The sequence below is a fragment of the Oryzias latipes genome, chromosome 8 (assembly GCF_053564925.1).
Source record: "Oryzias latipes strain Hd-rR chromosome 8, Olatipes_Hd-rR_3.1".
NCBI lineage: Eukaryota > Metazoa > Chordata > Actinopteri > Beloniformes > Adrianichthyidae > Oryzias > Oryzias latipes.
The window spans coordinates 18,523,854-18,541,208 of record NC_136244.1 but is presented as its reverse complement, the minus strand read 5'-3'; the positions used below and the strand labels follow the sequence as shown (position 1 = coordinate 18,541,208).

General features: G+C 39.1%; 1 protein-coding gene across 1 annotated transcript in view; it reads left to right on the top strand.

Annotated features, from left to right (window-relative positions):
* kcnt2b (potassium sodium-activated channel subfamily T member 2b) overlaps positions 1 to 17,355 on the top strand; it is a 44,592-nt gene that overhangs the window by 18,515 nt on the left and 8,722 nt on the right. The window contains exons 6-16 of the mRNA XM_011478102.4: positions 93 to 152; positions 768 to 842; positions 1,040 to 1,123; positions 2,169 to 2,263; positions 3,747 to 3,927; positions 7,034 to 7,198; positions 7,701 to 7,837; positions 8,059 to 8,122; positions 9,374 to 9,482; positions 16,964 to 17,072; positions 17,216 to 17,272. Of these exons, the coding sequence (XP_011476404.1) occupies positions 93 to 152; positions 768 to 842; positions 1,040 to 1,123; positions 2,169 to 2,263; positions 3,747 to 3,927; positions 7,034 to 7,198; positions 7,701 to 7,837; positions 8,059 to 8,122; positions 9,374 to 9,482; positions 16,964 to 17,072; positions 17,216 to 17,272 (1,136 nt within the window). The remainder of the gene's footprint in view (positions 1 to 92; positions 153 to 767; positions 843 to 1,039; positions 1,124 to 2,168; positions 2,264 to 3,746; positions 3,928 to 7,033; positions 7,199 to 7,700; positions 7,838 to 8,058; positions 8,123 to 9,373; positions 9,483 to 16,963; positions 17,073 to 17,215; positions 17,273 to 17,355) is intronic.

Genomic DNA, 17,355 nt, shown 5'->3' with positions numbered 1-17,355 from the left:
TCCCAGCTCTGCGACTCCTAATTTCTCTATGCTCTGCTCGGTCTCTGACAATCTCAACTGTGTCTGCTCTCTCCGTCTTACTCTCTTCGCAGGTGCTTGTGGCTTTCATCAGCTTTTCAGAAACTATGTTGCTCGTCTATCTCAGCTACAAGGTGAGACCCCCCGCTGCCCCCCAACCTTCCCTCTGAAACCCTTTGTGATGTCTGTGGCTGTGAAGTCCACATGTGTGGCGTGAGCGCGGAGGGTTTGCACTCCTCCAAAAAGATGTCGTCCATCATTGCATCTATTTTGCAGTCAAGGGGAGGAGCCATAAGGCTTCCTCACATTGTTTGGCTGCAGATCAAAAATACTGTAGGGGGGAGGCCCCTCTGTTGACGCAGCGGGAGGCCCAGTCCATCTACGGGTTGTCCTGCTTTTGATCTCCCCCATGCTGAAAGCCTGTGAAGCGCTCACTCCACAGATAACCCTGAAGGTTAGAGACCTTAGCATTTGGAGCTGACTGATTCCTGTGGACACGGACTGTGCCTGTCCACCCACACCAGTCAGACGCGGGTCAGCTCCGTTCAGTCAGCAGACACATGAAAACAGCCACGGGTGACACCTTAAACCAAACACCAGCGGGATCTGCCATGCTGCTTCTCCTCTGAGACCAGTTCGGATCCCGTTCTGTAATCTGTTGTTGATCCAGATGGTGGTGGTGATGGTTGATGGAGACGATCCAAAGACGACGGACTTTCCTGACCTCACCGTGTGGTCTGTGTTTCCAGGGCAACGTCTGGGAACAAGTGTTGCGTGTCCCGTTCATTCTGGAGATGATCAGCACCGTCCCCTTCATGATCACTGTGAGTGGAGAGATAAGCATTACTGAGCACAGATAACACCATCCAGCAGAAGAACACAATTCATCCACTGCTGTGGAAAAACAGAAGGACGATCTCCAGAAACACACATTCTCACAATCCATTTCCTCACTGTGGCCTACCATGACAACAACAAAAAGAATCCAGCAGAGAGCTAAGTGGATCTTTCCTCTCGACAGGTGATTTTGCCCTCCTTCAGAAATCTCTTCATCCCTGTATTTCTCAACTGCTGGTTAGCCAAACACGCCTTGGAGAACATGATTGTAAGTGAAGCAATAAGTCTCCTTCAAGTCTTTCCATCGCTTGTTTTCTTTGATCTGATGCTCTACTGATAGAATAAAACTGTCGCAAAGCATTTAACAGCTGAACATTGTTCAAGATTTTTTTAAGGTATTTCACATGACACAGGTAGCTTTAAAAAATGTGGATGAGTTTGTGGACAGGCCCAACCCTTCTACGGTGGCCCTGAAGTGCAAATCACATCAGCAAATCACTGGATGCAAAAGATTTTAAAGATCACAACTACTATTAAAAAAGCAAAACAAATTTATAAAAATGACTTTACATATTAGAAATCAAGCCAAAACAAAATAAAAACAAAAAAAATGTTTCAGAAAACAAACGTCATTTCCACAAATCAAATCGAAATGTTAAAACATGAAACACAATAGGAAACCAGAGAAAGTAGGAACTATAATATTCCTCTCTTTTCTCTTTTGCGTTTGATCAAAAACAATGTCTACAAAATAATTAATATAAATAAAGTTTAGCCTCAAAAACAAGTATACCCCTTATGTGTCTAAAAATGTATAACCCCCTAGTTTAACAATAAAAACACATTTCTGCTGCTGGACAGGTCAAGTTCAAAAAAGATATTTATTTTTACCTCATGATGTTCAGTTTTTTGTTTTGTAACCTGCAAAAACGTAGTTTTTATTGTGTTTTTTATTATCTTTCGCAGCTTTCCTCCATTTTCACTGCAAAAACTGAATCTTAAGAAAGTAAAAAGACCCTTGTTTTCTGTAAAACATTTTATTAAAAACATCTTATTAAAAAAATGTTTCAATAGCAAAATAATCTTATTTTAAGAAAACATGTCTTAGCAACTAGAAATTTTTTTTCTTAAAAGAATAATTCTTGGTAAGACCATTTTTCTTATCCCATTGTGCAGTTTTATTTCCCCTTATTAAATAAAATCTAGAAATAATTTTATACTTATTTCTAAGGGGCCAGTTTTTGCAGTGTTTTGTTACCTTCATTTCAAATGTTTTCTCTTTTACAAATGATCTTCCATGCATTTCTTTGCAGAATGACCTGCACAGAGCCATCCAGAGGACACACTCAGCCATGTTTAACCAGGTGGTGATACTAATCAGCACTCTGGTTTGTCTAATGTTTACATGGTGAGTTCCCTCACAACTGGCACTAAACACAGAGGCGAAAGACAAGCAGCACCCAAATCAAGACTGAATAGGAAGAAAATTTATAGTAGGGGGAAAGAAAGAGTCCAATACACACAAAATAAAAGTCATGTGAGAGATGAGAAATGCTGGCTCTGGAGATATGAGATACAGAGAGCTGAGAGGTGAGTGGTTTTCAGGGGAGGAGTGATGGTGCTCTTAAATGAAACCAGCTGATTTCTTCAGTCTAGTCAGGCATGTTGCTTCAAATCATACAGATCACAAAACCAACTTGACTTATTAAGCCCTTTGGTTGATGTTTACTTGTTGACTCATCTATCTGGAAAAAACTGACAGAATCTGTAACCTGGATATTAAAAAAAAATAATCTCTGTGCTTAAAAGCTAAGGCAGTACAAGTGTCAAAAATAGTGAATAATGGCTCCTATGACCAAACTGCAAAATGAGGTAGCCTAAAACTAGGAAAATTACAACAATTTAAGTACAAAATCCCTAGAAAGTTGTAATTTTAGTGTTACTAGAAATCTGGTAATACGTTATTAAACTCTAGAAACAATGAGTTCCACACAAGCTTTCAATAAGGCAACAATTATCCAAAAAGCTAACTGTTAGATATAATTACTTTAAATTGGATATTATACAGCCCAATATTAAGTTTTTTTTTGCTATTTCTAAGCAAATGGTGATATTGTAGCGTAGTGACAAAATCTAGTGTAATAAGTAGAATAAGTAATAAGTAGAAATGAATTAAAGCTTGAACAAAATGTGAATATGATCTTAGCACAAGTTGACCCATCTTAAAAATTCTCATAAAATCGTAAATGAGCACTTATTTTTTAGAACATAAATCTAAAAAAGACCAAAAATTAGTTCCAAAGTGCTAATTCTTTTGTTTCAATGAGTTTTTTTTTTGCCACATCACTTAAAATTGACCTTTAAGATGCCTGTTCATTACTGTTTTCTGTGGAGATCTTACATTTGACTACAAAATTCTTGTCGTAGTCTTCAAAGCAACTGTTTTCATTGTTAAAAAGCTGACTGAGAAATTTAATGAGGCTTAAGCATGTTATCAAGTAATTCTGTTTAATAAATGCACTTATGAACATTTATTAAATCAAGCATTTTTATGAGTCTGAAATCAAGTTTTTTTTTTGACAAGAGTTCAGAGCAAAAGGATTTTGACACATTTTAATAATATTTTTCCTATTTCTAGATCCTAGTTTTTAGTGAGGCAAAAAAATTCTTAATTGTGCAGATTTTGAGAAAAGCCTGGTGAAAAGCAACAACACGTTAAAACAATTCAAACCCGGTAAAACATCTGGGCTGTCAAAAAACAAGGTTTCAAATCATTGCACGTATCAAACAGTCTGCAGTGCACAGATTCCCTTAACAGCTGGTAAATCTTTAAAGTGCTTGCTTAGTTGTCTGACTGTCTCCATCTCTCCCCCCGCTATGACCTCCATCAGCATCTGTGGCATCCAGCACCTCGAGCGCGCGGGAAACAACCTGACCCTGTTCGACTCGCTTTACTTCTGCGTCGTCACCTTCTCCACCGTGGGCTTTGGGGACGTCACCCCCCAGATCTGGCCTTCACAGCTCCTGGTCGTCATCATGATTTTTGTGGCGCTCATTGTGCTTCCCATCCAGGTGAGACACGGTCATTAACAGACGATTCAAGAACATTTAAACCAAAAAATCCATCCTTTCACATAAGAAATCTTTAAAGTGAGCTTTAAATGTTGATCCCAGAAGCTGTTTTGGCTTGACAGCTGGAGCCCAGAGAGCAATATCCCCCCTCTTATGTTTTATTAAACCTTTCACTTGTCAGGAAGTGCTCCACCAAGCTGCCCTCCTGTCTAGATGGAGATCTTATACAAACTAGCCATAGGGGTGCATTTATAGTGACTAGAGAAAAGAAAAGAAACTCTTTAAGGTCAATAAAAGGGGATTTCTTTGTCACCTGTAAAAGATTAATAATTTTTTTTTATGATCAGGAGCGCTAGCTTTTTCCAACTTCTTTTTTCATCTTCACACGACGCGGTGATGACTCACTACATCCTATGTAGATTTATAACACTATTTTTATTTCAAGAGCAGCCATAGAGTCTTTCTTACTCACTCAATTCCCCAAACCTCTCCACTGTCTTTTAGCTGAGCCACAGAGGGGAAAAAAATATGACAGGAAGCTGGAAGATCTGTTTACACACATAATACAGAGGAACTGACAAAACACCTTGACAAATGCAGCAGTTTGAGAGCATCCCAACGGTTTCTCCTGCTCTAATCCCTCTGGTACCCGTCTCACCCTTTTTCTTCCAAAACATGCGAGAGTGTTAACACGCTTCATTTCATCTGTGCATGTGTCCTACCTGCAATTGTGCGAGCTCTCTCTGGGCATAAGGACTCTAACTCTTGCAAACAAGTGAAATTTCACAAGTGATGATGCTAAAAGTGGGTGTGAACTCTTTTCTTTTTTTATGTCAAATCCTATAAACTACTTTCACATTTATTTGCACTTCATAAAACCACCCACATCACCAGATATCCTTAATGTGTTTGTGGATACCTGCAGATACACAACTTTTCTTCATTTGAAAATCTGTAAAGTTAAAAAAGGGACTTTTTGTTTGGGAAGGATTGGTTTTTAATTCTTATAATGCAGTTTTTTGGCAAAATAAAAAAAAAAGACATTTTCTAGGCCACAGTTTCAATTTACAGAGCAGCAGGGGTCTGTTTAGAGACCTGCCTCTAAGTAGGCATGGAGCAAGACCGCCCCCACTTCCTGTCATCTATCTGTTTATTGCTACCTTACAGCTCACAACCCCCAACCTAATGTACAGCTATCCAGCCGAACAGATTTGAGCAAAAATGTCAGTTCAGATGAGGAAAACCAAGACGCACACGGATCTATTGTCTTCAAGTAGATGCATTAGAATGGAGCAGAGCACTGCGCTTGTGACCTGCCCGTTGTATTATTTATATCACAACTACAAGCTTTTTCACAGCATGATTTTGTCTGCTCCTGACTCACAATGATTTGAAGAAAGATAAACCATGAAAAGCAATTTTAAGCTTAATTTTATTTATATATGCCCTCCATCATGAGAAAAATGCCACAAGAACATGTTAAAAACACCAACAACAAAGGTTTCATTGCAGTGGGTATCTCATATAGAAAATAACAAACATACATATCACAAGCCATAAAATAGTTTTAACAAGGATTTTTTCTTTGATTAACCTCTTCAGCCCTTATATGCTTTTTTCATATTCACAGGGGCATAAATAATCAGAATTAACTACAGTGAAAATAAAACCCACAATGTGATGTCACTGTATGTGGACGACAGGTTTGAAGAGGTTAAAACAAAAAAACAAAAATTAAAAAGTCTCTACTAGGGAAGTTTTATTGTAAAAACATAAATAAATCTGACGAGAAAATTAAAGTAAGCATTCTTTTGATGAAGATTTTGTTTTCCAATCAATTTTTTAAACGTCAGCCATCCAAAATGGACAAAATGATTAGTTTCACCATGGCAACGCATGCAAGCTATTCCAAACCGTTTGCATGCTAACATTCTGCAAATAATAGACAAGTCAATAGAGGACAAGTTTTTTTTATATGAACCACAATATAATTGCTCATGAATTTAAAATATATATATTTAAAAAGTTAAGTAGAATTTTGGTGATTAAAATAAAAGTTGCACATTTTTATGACTGTCTGGGAGTTTATTTACTATTCTAAACAAGAAACCTATGAAAGTTACTTTTTTTTAAATCCTGCATGGATTTGGAACAACCGCATCAAAATAGAATTATTAAAGTCCTCATCCTCATAATTCCCCCCAAAAACAACAAAAATCTGTAAAACATAAACGATATATTTTGTTTGCAAGAACAAACTAAGAGGAGCTGTGCTCTGTTCAGCTTTGACATAATCACTCTCTTCCCCTTTTTCGCTCCATCTTTCATCCATAAATACCTCTTGACATTTAGAAACTGCTAGCCATTAGCCCCCTCTGACACACTCGCACACCTGTTTGTATGATTGTGTGGCGTGTGTGTGTGGCTTTGTATCTCTGACCCCAAGTTTTGCTTTAAACAAAGTTCCAGCTGCCCTTATCCTATTTTTTCTTTTTCTTTACCTTTTCTGCTGGTTCTTAACCTCCCCACCATGACCGTCTTGATTGTTTGGCTGCATTGTTGCGTAACTAATCTACAGCTGGAGGCATAGATGAGCTCAGAAACACATCAATATTTTACAGATCTACATAGCCTGATGAGCTTTTTGAATTTGAATTAGTCAATGTAACCTTCAAAGAACATTGATATTTGTATAGTATGAAATTATTATGGCTCGATCAAAATTTAAAGCACCCAAAATTGTCAATTATTAACTTATTAACTTGTTTAGTTCTTCCCCTTTATTCAAAATAACATTAAACCTTGGAGTGAGTGAATTGTGTGATAGGCATTGTCTATAATAAAGAAACATATTTTTTAGCTTGTTAAATCCTTCCTGCTCTCCCAACCACCCAAATGTCCAATGTTAGGATCAGCTATCATGTTCCACTCAACACAATTCTGAAATCTCTCTTGATCTTAATTCCACCCAAAACACTCTCCCTAATCAAAAGGAAACACTATACACGAGGCGTCGATTTCTTAACCACCTGGTTCCTCTCTGTATTCCGGCTAACTTAATCCAGTTTCCATCTGTTGAATGTGATTGATGTCGCCCTAAACGCAGTTTGAGCAGCTGGCCTTCCTGTGGATGGAGCGGCAGAAATCCGGAGGCAACTACAGCCGCTACCGGGCACAGACGGAGAAACATGTGGTGCTGTGCGTCAGCTGTCTCAAGATTGACCTCCTCATGGACTTCCTCAACGAGTTCTTCGCGCATCCTCGGCTGCAGGTCTGATCTGGTTTAAGTAGGACAGCCAAGTGTTGGGGGGTTGCTATGTGTGGGTGTTTGTTGTCTGTAATAATCCTCACCAGGAGCCCAACTGACTGAGGTTAAAGCAGAGGATTAATTCTGTAACAGCGGGGATCAAACCTCTGTCCTTTTGATGCTGGAGCATCGATGTGTGTGGCTGCCCGAAGAAGTGAATATGTATTTGTTTTCCTGGGGATCATCTTACTGTTCCCCTCTGCCAGCAGGGTGTAATTGCGTCCTCATTTATTTCCATGATTTTTTTTTGACTGTTTTTTTTTTTTTCAGTTTGGTGAGGAAAATTTGCTGCCAGTCGTTTGATAAATATATAAATAAATACAATTAATTACACCGCTGGGCTGCTGCCAACATGATTAGCACACGCACTGCATAATAATGCAAACTTGAAGCGGGGCGTCTGAATATTTTTTGGGTCGTTATTTAACTTGTAATATTGTGTTCTTTTGTGTGCGCTTTTGTGAAGGACTACTACGTGGTTATCCTTTGTCCAGCTGAGATGGATGTTCAAGTCAGACGGGTCCTTCATGTCCCTCTTTGGGCCCAGAGAGTCATTTACTTGCAGGGGTCTGCCCTCAAAGACCAGGACCTGATGAGGGCCAAGTGAGTCTGACTGCTTTTCTTCATCAAAAAAAACGTATCAATATGGATTGTAAGATCCCTTCTGGTGCTTTTAGCTTCATTTTTTTCCTTTCTTCTCTGTCACACAATAACATGCAAATGCCCTCTTTCCTGTCTTCCCCCGTTCTCTCTTTCTCTCTCTCTCTCTCACGCTTAATGCCACTCTCGGTCCTGTGGCTACATGCTCCACTAACAACCTGCAGAATGGACGATGCTGAGGCCTGCTTTATTCTCAGCAACCGATTTGAAGTGGACCGCATTGCTGCTGTATGTTCCTTAACATTTCCCAGTTTAACTTTTCCCATTGAATCCTACTGATGTGAATTGCATTGAAATTAACCCTTTTGTTCCCTGACGTTGGAAACCGGCTAACACACTGTATTTTTTTGGACTTGTTCCGGTATGTTTGTCTTGGAGTGCAAGTCACTTTAACAAAGCGGTCAACGCAAAAACATCTTAAAGATCACAACGAGAATTAAAAAAGTATAACAAATTAGATTTGAGAAATCAAAACACAATTCAAGAAACCAAAACACAATTCCAAAAAAATGAAAAGGCATAAAAATGAAACGTTTAGGAAAACAAAAGTAATTTCCAAAAATCAAAAAGAAATGTTAAAACATAAACACAATAGGAATTAGGAACAATGGGATAGCTGATTGGGTGATGATATTCAAACAACTATGCTGGACAAAAGTCATCATCCAATCAGCCCATAGTGTTTATCTTTTCCGATTTCTTCTATTGTTTCATTTTTTAACATTTAATTTTGATTTCTGAATTTGACTTGCGAAACTTTGTTTTTTTTTTCCTTTTAACAGAAGTCGTACAGGTAATATGGGACATCGCTGATTGGATGATGACGTTTGTCCATCCTTTCAGCTGGAAGTATTTTGGCATGAAGGGAAAGTGGATATGCTCCGTACCAATCATCCAACTTTTATTAATATGAGGGCATTGAAGACGCAATCGAAAAAGCTCAAATGTCAAAAATCTAAAGTCATCGTCCAATCAGCGGTGTCCTTTTGTATCTACCTTTGCCGGTTTCTTATAGTGTTTCATTTTTTTAACTGATACACACACCTGCAGTGCCCTCTAGTGGTTACTCCTATTTGTTTTTAAAAAGCCACATGTATGTCTAAGTTGCACCCCTAAACTCTGCAAAAAATAAAATGTTTTATTTTTAACCCAAACCACGATGGAGCCTTGAAACCATGCAAGCACAGCGTCTGTCCTCAAATTTGTTTCATCTTCATCTGGATTTTCAACTCAGCCTGCCTTACATGATTAAGTCACGATGGCTATGACAAAGCCTGCCAAGAATTGTGAGATCTGTATTACTCTGAGGGTTTGAGATCATTCAAATTTATCTATGCAATCAATAATTTAAGGGGGATTGTTATAAAGGAGCTGTAGTCTGATGCATCTAATGAAAGCTCTCTGCTTCATTTTCTCCCTTTTTTCTCCTTGTGCTGGTCCTCCCTCAATCTCACTTCCATCTTTCCTGAAACGTGTCAGGATCATCAGACAATCCTGCGTGCCTGGGCTGTCAAAGACTTTGCTCCAAACTGCCCCCTGTACGTCCAGATCCTCAAGCCGGAAAACAAGTTCCACGTCAAGTTTGCAGGTGAGCACTGAGAGTGGAGTCAGATGTGGATTTAGGATGTCACCTTAATGTGCCAGTGCTCATTGGAAAACAGAATTGTGCCGCTATTAGTCGAGCTGCACATCTGTTCTGATGTAACCACTTTGTGTCGATGTAGGACATACAGGAAGAGAAGAAGAGTAGTAACTGTCCTGTTGACATGTGACTGTCCAAAGACTTCAGAATAAAGCTCATCCGTAAAAACAGGCCATCTGATTTTTACGACCTTCCAACCATTGACTGTATATGAGAACTGAAGAGACCCCTTCCACCTCGCATTCCAAACAGGAAGTACCTGCTGGTTCCAAGAATCCCATTTGCTTCAATTGAGAAATAAACAGCTTTTAATTAGTCATTATATTTGTCAGAATAACCCTTCTTGCTCTGTACCTTTTGTTCTTGATAATCCTCACTTTTTCAAACATATTTTTAGTGTAGCGCAAGTTTTTTAATTTATAAACTGACAAATCAGAGGCCTAAGTAAAAGTATGTGGTATCACATCAAATGTTCAAAATGTTTAATTGACAGATTCTCCCTAGCCTACTTTCAAAGGATGCAGTGTGACCTAAATGGTGGGAGTGGTTGCCATAGAAACCCTAACTCAGACTGACTTGGATCAATCACTGCCTACTGATGATTTCTGGCTCCAACATGGCGACAACCGTACTGTGAATTAATGCCGACTGAATCGACTTCAACTGGTTGGAGCCAGAAGTAAACAAATGTCTACGGATGATGTAACACTCACTCACTCCAGTTTTCATTTACAGTCAACGTTTCCAACATATCAACATCAAACATTGGTTGTGTCCTAATTACCTCACTACTCAGTGCACTTTATGGCGTGTTCGCCATTTTTTAAGGGAGTCAAAATCTATCATTCTAAAATCCAGTACCCTGGAAATTTCCCAGAAGTGTGTCTTGATGCTCACTGGATTGTCTAAAAAAGACCACAATGCCTTGCGTTTAAAAGACTGGTATTTAAATGCAATGTGTCATTTAAAAAAAAATTTATTTTATTTTTTATAAATCATTCCAGTTTTCAAAATCAGTACACAGATGATTTATAAATAGTCTTCATAAAATGTTCATATTTATTAGGTTTTCCATTTGGCAAATGGGAGCCCTTGTGTTTGGCACACACACACACACAAAAAAGTTGATAACACGGTGTCCAAATAGCAGTAAAATCTAGAGCACCAGATAGTCCCACCCTTTCTAGTCTTTAGGGGGTTATGGAGTAGTAAAGGAATGCAGACATAGCCACAAAGTAAATTTGCTTGTGGGGAGTTGCCCAGTAGAAGCATCCCTATCGGCACAATAAATCCAGGTTTGATCACTGTCTCCTTTTGCTTATCTGAGCTTCAATGCCTGGTTTCTTAGTTGTAAATGTGACTTGTTTATTAGAGGACTCTCTGCCCTCCCAGCTCTGAGAGAGTGCAGGACAGATTGGCACAGCTTGCCTATAAGCCTTCTGGTGGATTCCTTGTGTGTTATGTGCTTTGCCTTTTGGAGATACTCTATTCTATTCCTGCTCAGCAGAAGATGCCAGTCAGTCAGCTGTGGGTGATGGGCTCTCGCTCAGCCTTTCCTGTATCCTCACACATCTCTTGGCCCACAGCCCTGGAGAATGTCAGACTCAACTGTGGCCCGCCAGCCTTATCCCAGCCGTCTCTATCAATGATTAACATTTGACTTTGCTACCTCAGAGGACCAAATCCCTTCTTTTGATGGGTTCTGCAGCTACCGATGAGCTCTCACTCTGTCCAATCCTCCCCCAGTGCTCTTAAAGCAAGGCAGGAATTGTTAGTCAAAAAGAGAATTTCATGTTCACTCATTATCAAACCCCTTCTGCCGTAAATGATTAGCAGTGAGCTCTGCAGGATGAATCTCCTGTGCTTCTGCCATGGATTTGACAACTGTAGCCCACATGGGACTGGCTTTGATGTTTTATCTCGTTTAAACACCATGTTTGACATGCTGAAATCCCCTCTTCATTCATTTCAGAAGATGAATGTGGGACAATGTGGAGACTGTTTCTTATTACAAAGCCACGAGGTGTTCCCTGATTGATGCCACTCAGAAAGGAACTTAAATACAAGGCAGCATTCTATGAAATCTTAAGTGCTTTTAGCAGAGCAAAGTTGAGAAATAACTCGTGTCCCCCTGTACACTCAGGTCACAGTACAGACTTAGTCACACGAGTACCTCTGCAAGCACGGATGACATATTTTGACACTACTATTAGAATGCACTCATTAGGAAGTGTGTGTGGGTAGCATTAATGAGCCCGGGGTACACGATTTAATTTGATCCTCAAATGTGGCCTATTATGAGCTGAAAGTTAATTAGAAGAAAAAAAATCTGTCAGAGTGAAGCTGAAGCAGAGCAAGGAAGGCATTAGACTAACCAAAACAGAACCGGGTCCACTGATTATGTATCCAGGTTATATGCAGCAAGAGAAAACAGTCTGACTTTGTTGTAGCTGCACAGTGATGACAGCTCTCTTTTGCATACAATAGCAGTTTACTGATTTAATTAGCTGAACCGGTGGGCCCGTGGTCAGATTGTAATGCCACGCCAGCACACAGTGCAAATAATCACATTTACACAGTATAGACGCAACTGCAGACACAGGTGTGCACCTGTGATACCAGCCTGTGGAAATTACAAGGAAATTATTGAAAGAAAAAAAAATCGTATTTTTGGTATTTTTAACATGTTCTTGTGTTATTTTAGTCATGATGGAGGACATTTATAAGGAAAGTTAGGATTACAATTGCATTTGTGAGTATTTCTTTATTTAAATCATTGTGAATCAGTAGCATACAAACAATGCAGTTTGAAAAAACCTGTAGCAGTGACGTAGGTGCTACAGTCGGTAGCAGTCAGAGGGCCATATATTCCCTGCTCCACTCTATTCCAGTCAAAACTGAATGGGTGGATAGCTCCTATATTGCTAACCATTTTTGCTGCACCACTAATGTTAGGTCTGGGTTGTGAGGGGCTTGTGAGGGAGAGAGTGTAAACAAAGGGATGCTGGGAAGTTAGGTCAGACTTACTCTGCAGGAACTGTCCCGCCCTCAACTCAGAGGTGAATTTCCAATGAACTCCTGCTGCTTTGCTGGAACTTTTTTGATTTTGGCTCAAATCAGCATAATTGTTTTAGATCACAAAATGATTGGAGATGGTCTTTAGGGTCTACAATGACAGACATTTGTTATTTTTTGATATTTTTAATATAAGTACAAAATCAAAATAGAAGGATCAGAAATAGAAACAATTCTATCCTGGCCACCATAAAGCGGAGACATTGCTTCAGCATTTATAACATTGTCTTTGCAGACTTCAGATGCCCTTTACTCGAGATGAGCTTCAAAATGAACTGACAGACTGAGTAGCAAAGGAAAACTGAGTGTTTATGTGAGCTGCATCGTGATGCCCTGCTCTAAGCTGAAAAAGGAAGACATTAGCACTTAAGCGGAAGGTTTACCATCAGCATCTTTCATTGTCACATTTATAACCTGCACACCCTCAAGCACACTGATGCCTCATTAAGTTAATAACAACTATATTTATATTTTCGTTGGCCTTTTGCTGCTTTAACTGACGGCTGTCTGAGTTTGATTCCTAGACTCCAATGTTATTTCCAATCAATACAGAGCACATACTATACTTTTAAGACCTGTTTTTGCTAAATAGACACAGTATGCTTGTGCACTGAACTGAAGACAATTCAATCAAGAATTACACAGAGCAGGAAAGAGATGCTCCCTTGGCTTTTTTTCCCCCTGATTGGCTTACTACAAACATTAATCACTCTATTGGATTTCCTCACAAAGAGGAAGCTGTGAGGCAACAGGTAAACAAGTGTCATCTGTGTTTGCTCAGTTTGGTTTGGTTGGCCTACAGACAGGGCCACAGTGGGCGAGTGATAGATGGTTCAATAAGGATCATACTGAATCACTGGCCTGTTTCTAAGTCTGCCCATTCCCCCTCCCAGATCTCAACAGTGGCATGAAATGTCACTGTTGATAGTTTGTGTTTTAGGAGAAAGAAGATTGATGAAAATGCCTGTCTTTGAGAAATGGAATATGGTAATGTGGAGGGTCGCATCAGCATCTGCTCAGCCATAAAGTTAAACTTTAGAGGAAACCGTTCACAGCGGGGACTGTCTTTACTGGCATTATTGTGTTAGAAAGATGAGTCGCAGCCTGTTAGAACGTGAAAATATAAAAACAAAAGCTCTGACATGTATTTGTCTACTTTATAACATAAATATGAAACACGATTACTGTTGAATAGAACCTAAACTGACTTTTCTTATTAACAAAGTAAGCCACAAAAGTGTATTACTGAGTTTAAAGACAATCAGGAAGTACCAAGAGTTGCAGTTCCTCAAATGACCACTGGAGGCTGAAACTTTAGCTCCAGTGATGCTATTAACGTAATTCTAGTGGATTCTGAGGGGGTTACAGAATCAACATAAATCAGTTGATTCTGTTGCAGATAAAAGAAGCTTTGCACCATTATGCAAAACTTTACACTAGTAATGTGTCGATATGATATGAAAAGCTGCTTTTCTCTGCACCAGAATCAGCTAGTCTGCATTGACTGCGTAGACGGTCATAAGAGTTTCTGTATTTCATGAGCTTGGGCTACATATACAGTGATGCAGGGTTTAAAAGTCTTAGTGTCCATTTTTCTCAACCAACTACAGTATGTCCCTTTCGAAGTCGTAGGGTTGCCATAGCCTGATCTGGCTACAGTTGGGTGAAGGCAGGCCGTAGGGTTCACCCTGGACAGATTGGCAGTCTGTCGCAGGGCACACAATCACTCCGACACGCAATCACACATGCACACCTATGGACAATTTTAGAGTAACCCATTACCAATATAAACGTGTGTGCAGTTCATTTACAAAAATGTGTTTACCTATTATTGTTTGATTTTCTTTAAATATGTGAGTTAGGGGTGTGTGTATGACAAAGTATTAGGGCCAGTTTACAAACAAAAAAACGAATTTGTAAACAAAAAATGGTAATTTTACGACTTTAAAACGCGTACATTTATAAGGAAAAAAAAAGTCATATAGTAACAAAGAAAAGTTATAAAATAACGAGAAAGAACACTGTCTGTTTGTGGGAGCTGAAAACTGAAAGATGTAAAGCGTTTTGTGAATTTTTATTTCCTGATACGTTTTTTAAAAACAAAGAAATTCTGAACCTTTTGGTGACTCAAAACCAAATTATTGAGACACGTTTGGGTGTAGAGGACCGCAACTTTATTCTGCCCTTATTGTGAGGGGACCTGGTCACAGACAAGATGGTGGCAGAACATCATTAGCTGGAAACGGAAATTCCACAATCTTACAGAACTGTGGCAACTTTTTAACCCTTGTGCTATCTTAGATGACCCCACCCTTACATTGACGTGTTCTCCCTACCATGACAAAGGTGGATAAAGGTGGAAAGATTTCATGTAATCCATGGACACCAGTGAAGATCACAAATCATTGAAGAAAAAAGGTTCAGCACACTGTCTAGTGGGTCTAGATGACCCAACGTTAAAGTGCCTAGGATAGCACAAGGGGTACTGTGAATACAACACAATACAACACGATCAACGTGAATCAAAGTTGCAGAAAAAAGCAGCTTTGCGATGGGATGTAACACTTGTTATACATATCGGGGAAAAGCCACTTTGAGTTGTTGCTTGCCTCCGCAGAGTCGCTTTTCTCTGCTGATCAGTTGATTCACGTTGATTGCATATGGAGTTTCGGTCAGAGTAAAGCAGGATTTGACAGAGACATCTATGGTGTTAAAATTTTAACGCTTAAAGCTGGGGGGAAAAACGTAACTCTTAGTGTCGCCAGTTAAATTTGTGTTTTGTAACAAAAAAAAAGAGTATTTTCCAACTGAAATTGGAAGGGGGAACGTAGACTTCTGGTTCTGAACTATCGGTTTTGGCCAATGATGTCAGGTTGTCATGTTGTCTGCAACCAGGTCCTCTTGCTTATCATTTACATACCCAGAAGTCCATTTGTCACCTTACGTCGTGTAACTGTTATGCACACAAGGAACACCAAAGGGGAATCAAAATAGCGTTACATATGTCCCCTTCTCAACAGAAAACTTCTCATTTCAACACAAAAGATCTAAGAGGACTGAAAATACTCCGTTACATTAGCATAAGAACGTTGAAAATGCCAAAAGCTGGGACTCTTTAGACAGAAGCGACTTGGAGGAGATCTTGTCTTTTGTGGAGGAAGAAAGGATTGAAGTGGACAGCTGTAGGGATACCGATGGCGTCATCGACATGCTGCAGAGATCCTGCAAACCACCAATCAATAAATAAAACATTAATAAACCGTAAATCAAACATATGAGCTTCCAAACATTCGTAACATTATCAATAAACATTCAGCTCACCTGTTCAATTGAGTTTAGTCGGTCTGCTGTGCTGCAGTGTTCACTTGCTGCTCTGTATGCTCGCTCCAACAATAATCTAATAAATGTATGAAATTTAAAGTCATACATTTATGAGAAAAAAGTCAAATTTACGACTTTTAATCTCTTAATATTATTTTTTTTGTTTTGGTGGCCATAATACTTGGTCGTAGTGGATGAAATTCAGTTTTGATTTTTCTTCAAGTTCTGCAAACTCATGCAATATTAAGGGGCATGTTTTTTTCCCCCTTTTTTTCCATTTTTTGTTCTATTTTTATGATTGCCACATAAGTGAACTAAAAAACAAACTCAGTTTAGTTTGGTCCACCAAATCACCCATTTTTAGGAAATTGAGTTGGGCGGAATAAACTCCCGTCAAAATGGCTGAACCCAGTTTAGGCTTTATTTTCACTTTTTAGAATTTTTTGAGGGATGTCAGATATTTTTGGACAAGTGAATGTGTTCATTGTAACAGATCACTCATTGATTTCATATGCCACAGGACAGATCCAGGGTGCAAACATAGTGTGATCACTTCGTTGTTGTATTTTAATTTCAGAACATCACGAGTTAGATTTAATTTTAGTCATAATGCATGTAGATGAGAGGTTCTGCCATGATCATAAAAATTGTCCTACTTAGAGGGTGTTAAAATGTTTTTAGACACTATATGTATTAAATAATTCCTTAAATAATTTTATCAGCAAAACTATAGTCAACAAAAGAGGCCAGAAATAGATAAGTGGTAAATCATATGCTTTGGTTTCCACAGTGACATTTTCAGATTGTACACAAACTCCTAGAAGACAGTGTTTAAATGAATAACACCTTGGGGAAAGCCTTGAGTTCTGACTTTGAAAAAAATGTAGAAATGAATGATGTATTTTCTATTTTTGCTCGTCTTTGGATTGACTTTCTTTAGTCTCGTGTTTATAATTTCAGCATAAATCAATTCTAAGTCAATTAAGAAAGAATAATGACTTTGTTTTTGTCTCTTCTGTCTTTCTGTGCAGATCATGTTGTGTGCGAAGAGGAGTTTAAGTACGCAATGCTGGCTTTAAACTGCGTGTGCCCTGGTACCTCAACTCTCATCACTCTGCTGATCCACTCCTCCAGAGGACAGTGAGTTGACTTGGTTGTGTTGCTCTCTATATAATGACCTCACCACCCAGACTTTCAGATATACAGCAGACCAACATAACCTGTAGGGCACAGCTGCTTTAGCCTCCTAACTGTCCCTCATCTCTGTATGTTTTATTTATTAGGACCGCACATCAAGAGGCCTTTAAGCAACGTGCGGGAGCCTTTCAAGTCCTCAACAGGTAGAATGCAATTGAAACAAGCAAATGCATTTTGAAGTGAGAGATCATGGCTGCCTCAGCTGGAGGTCCAGCTTTGCAAAAAA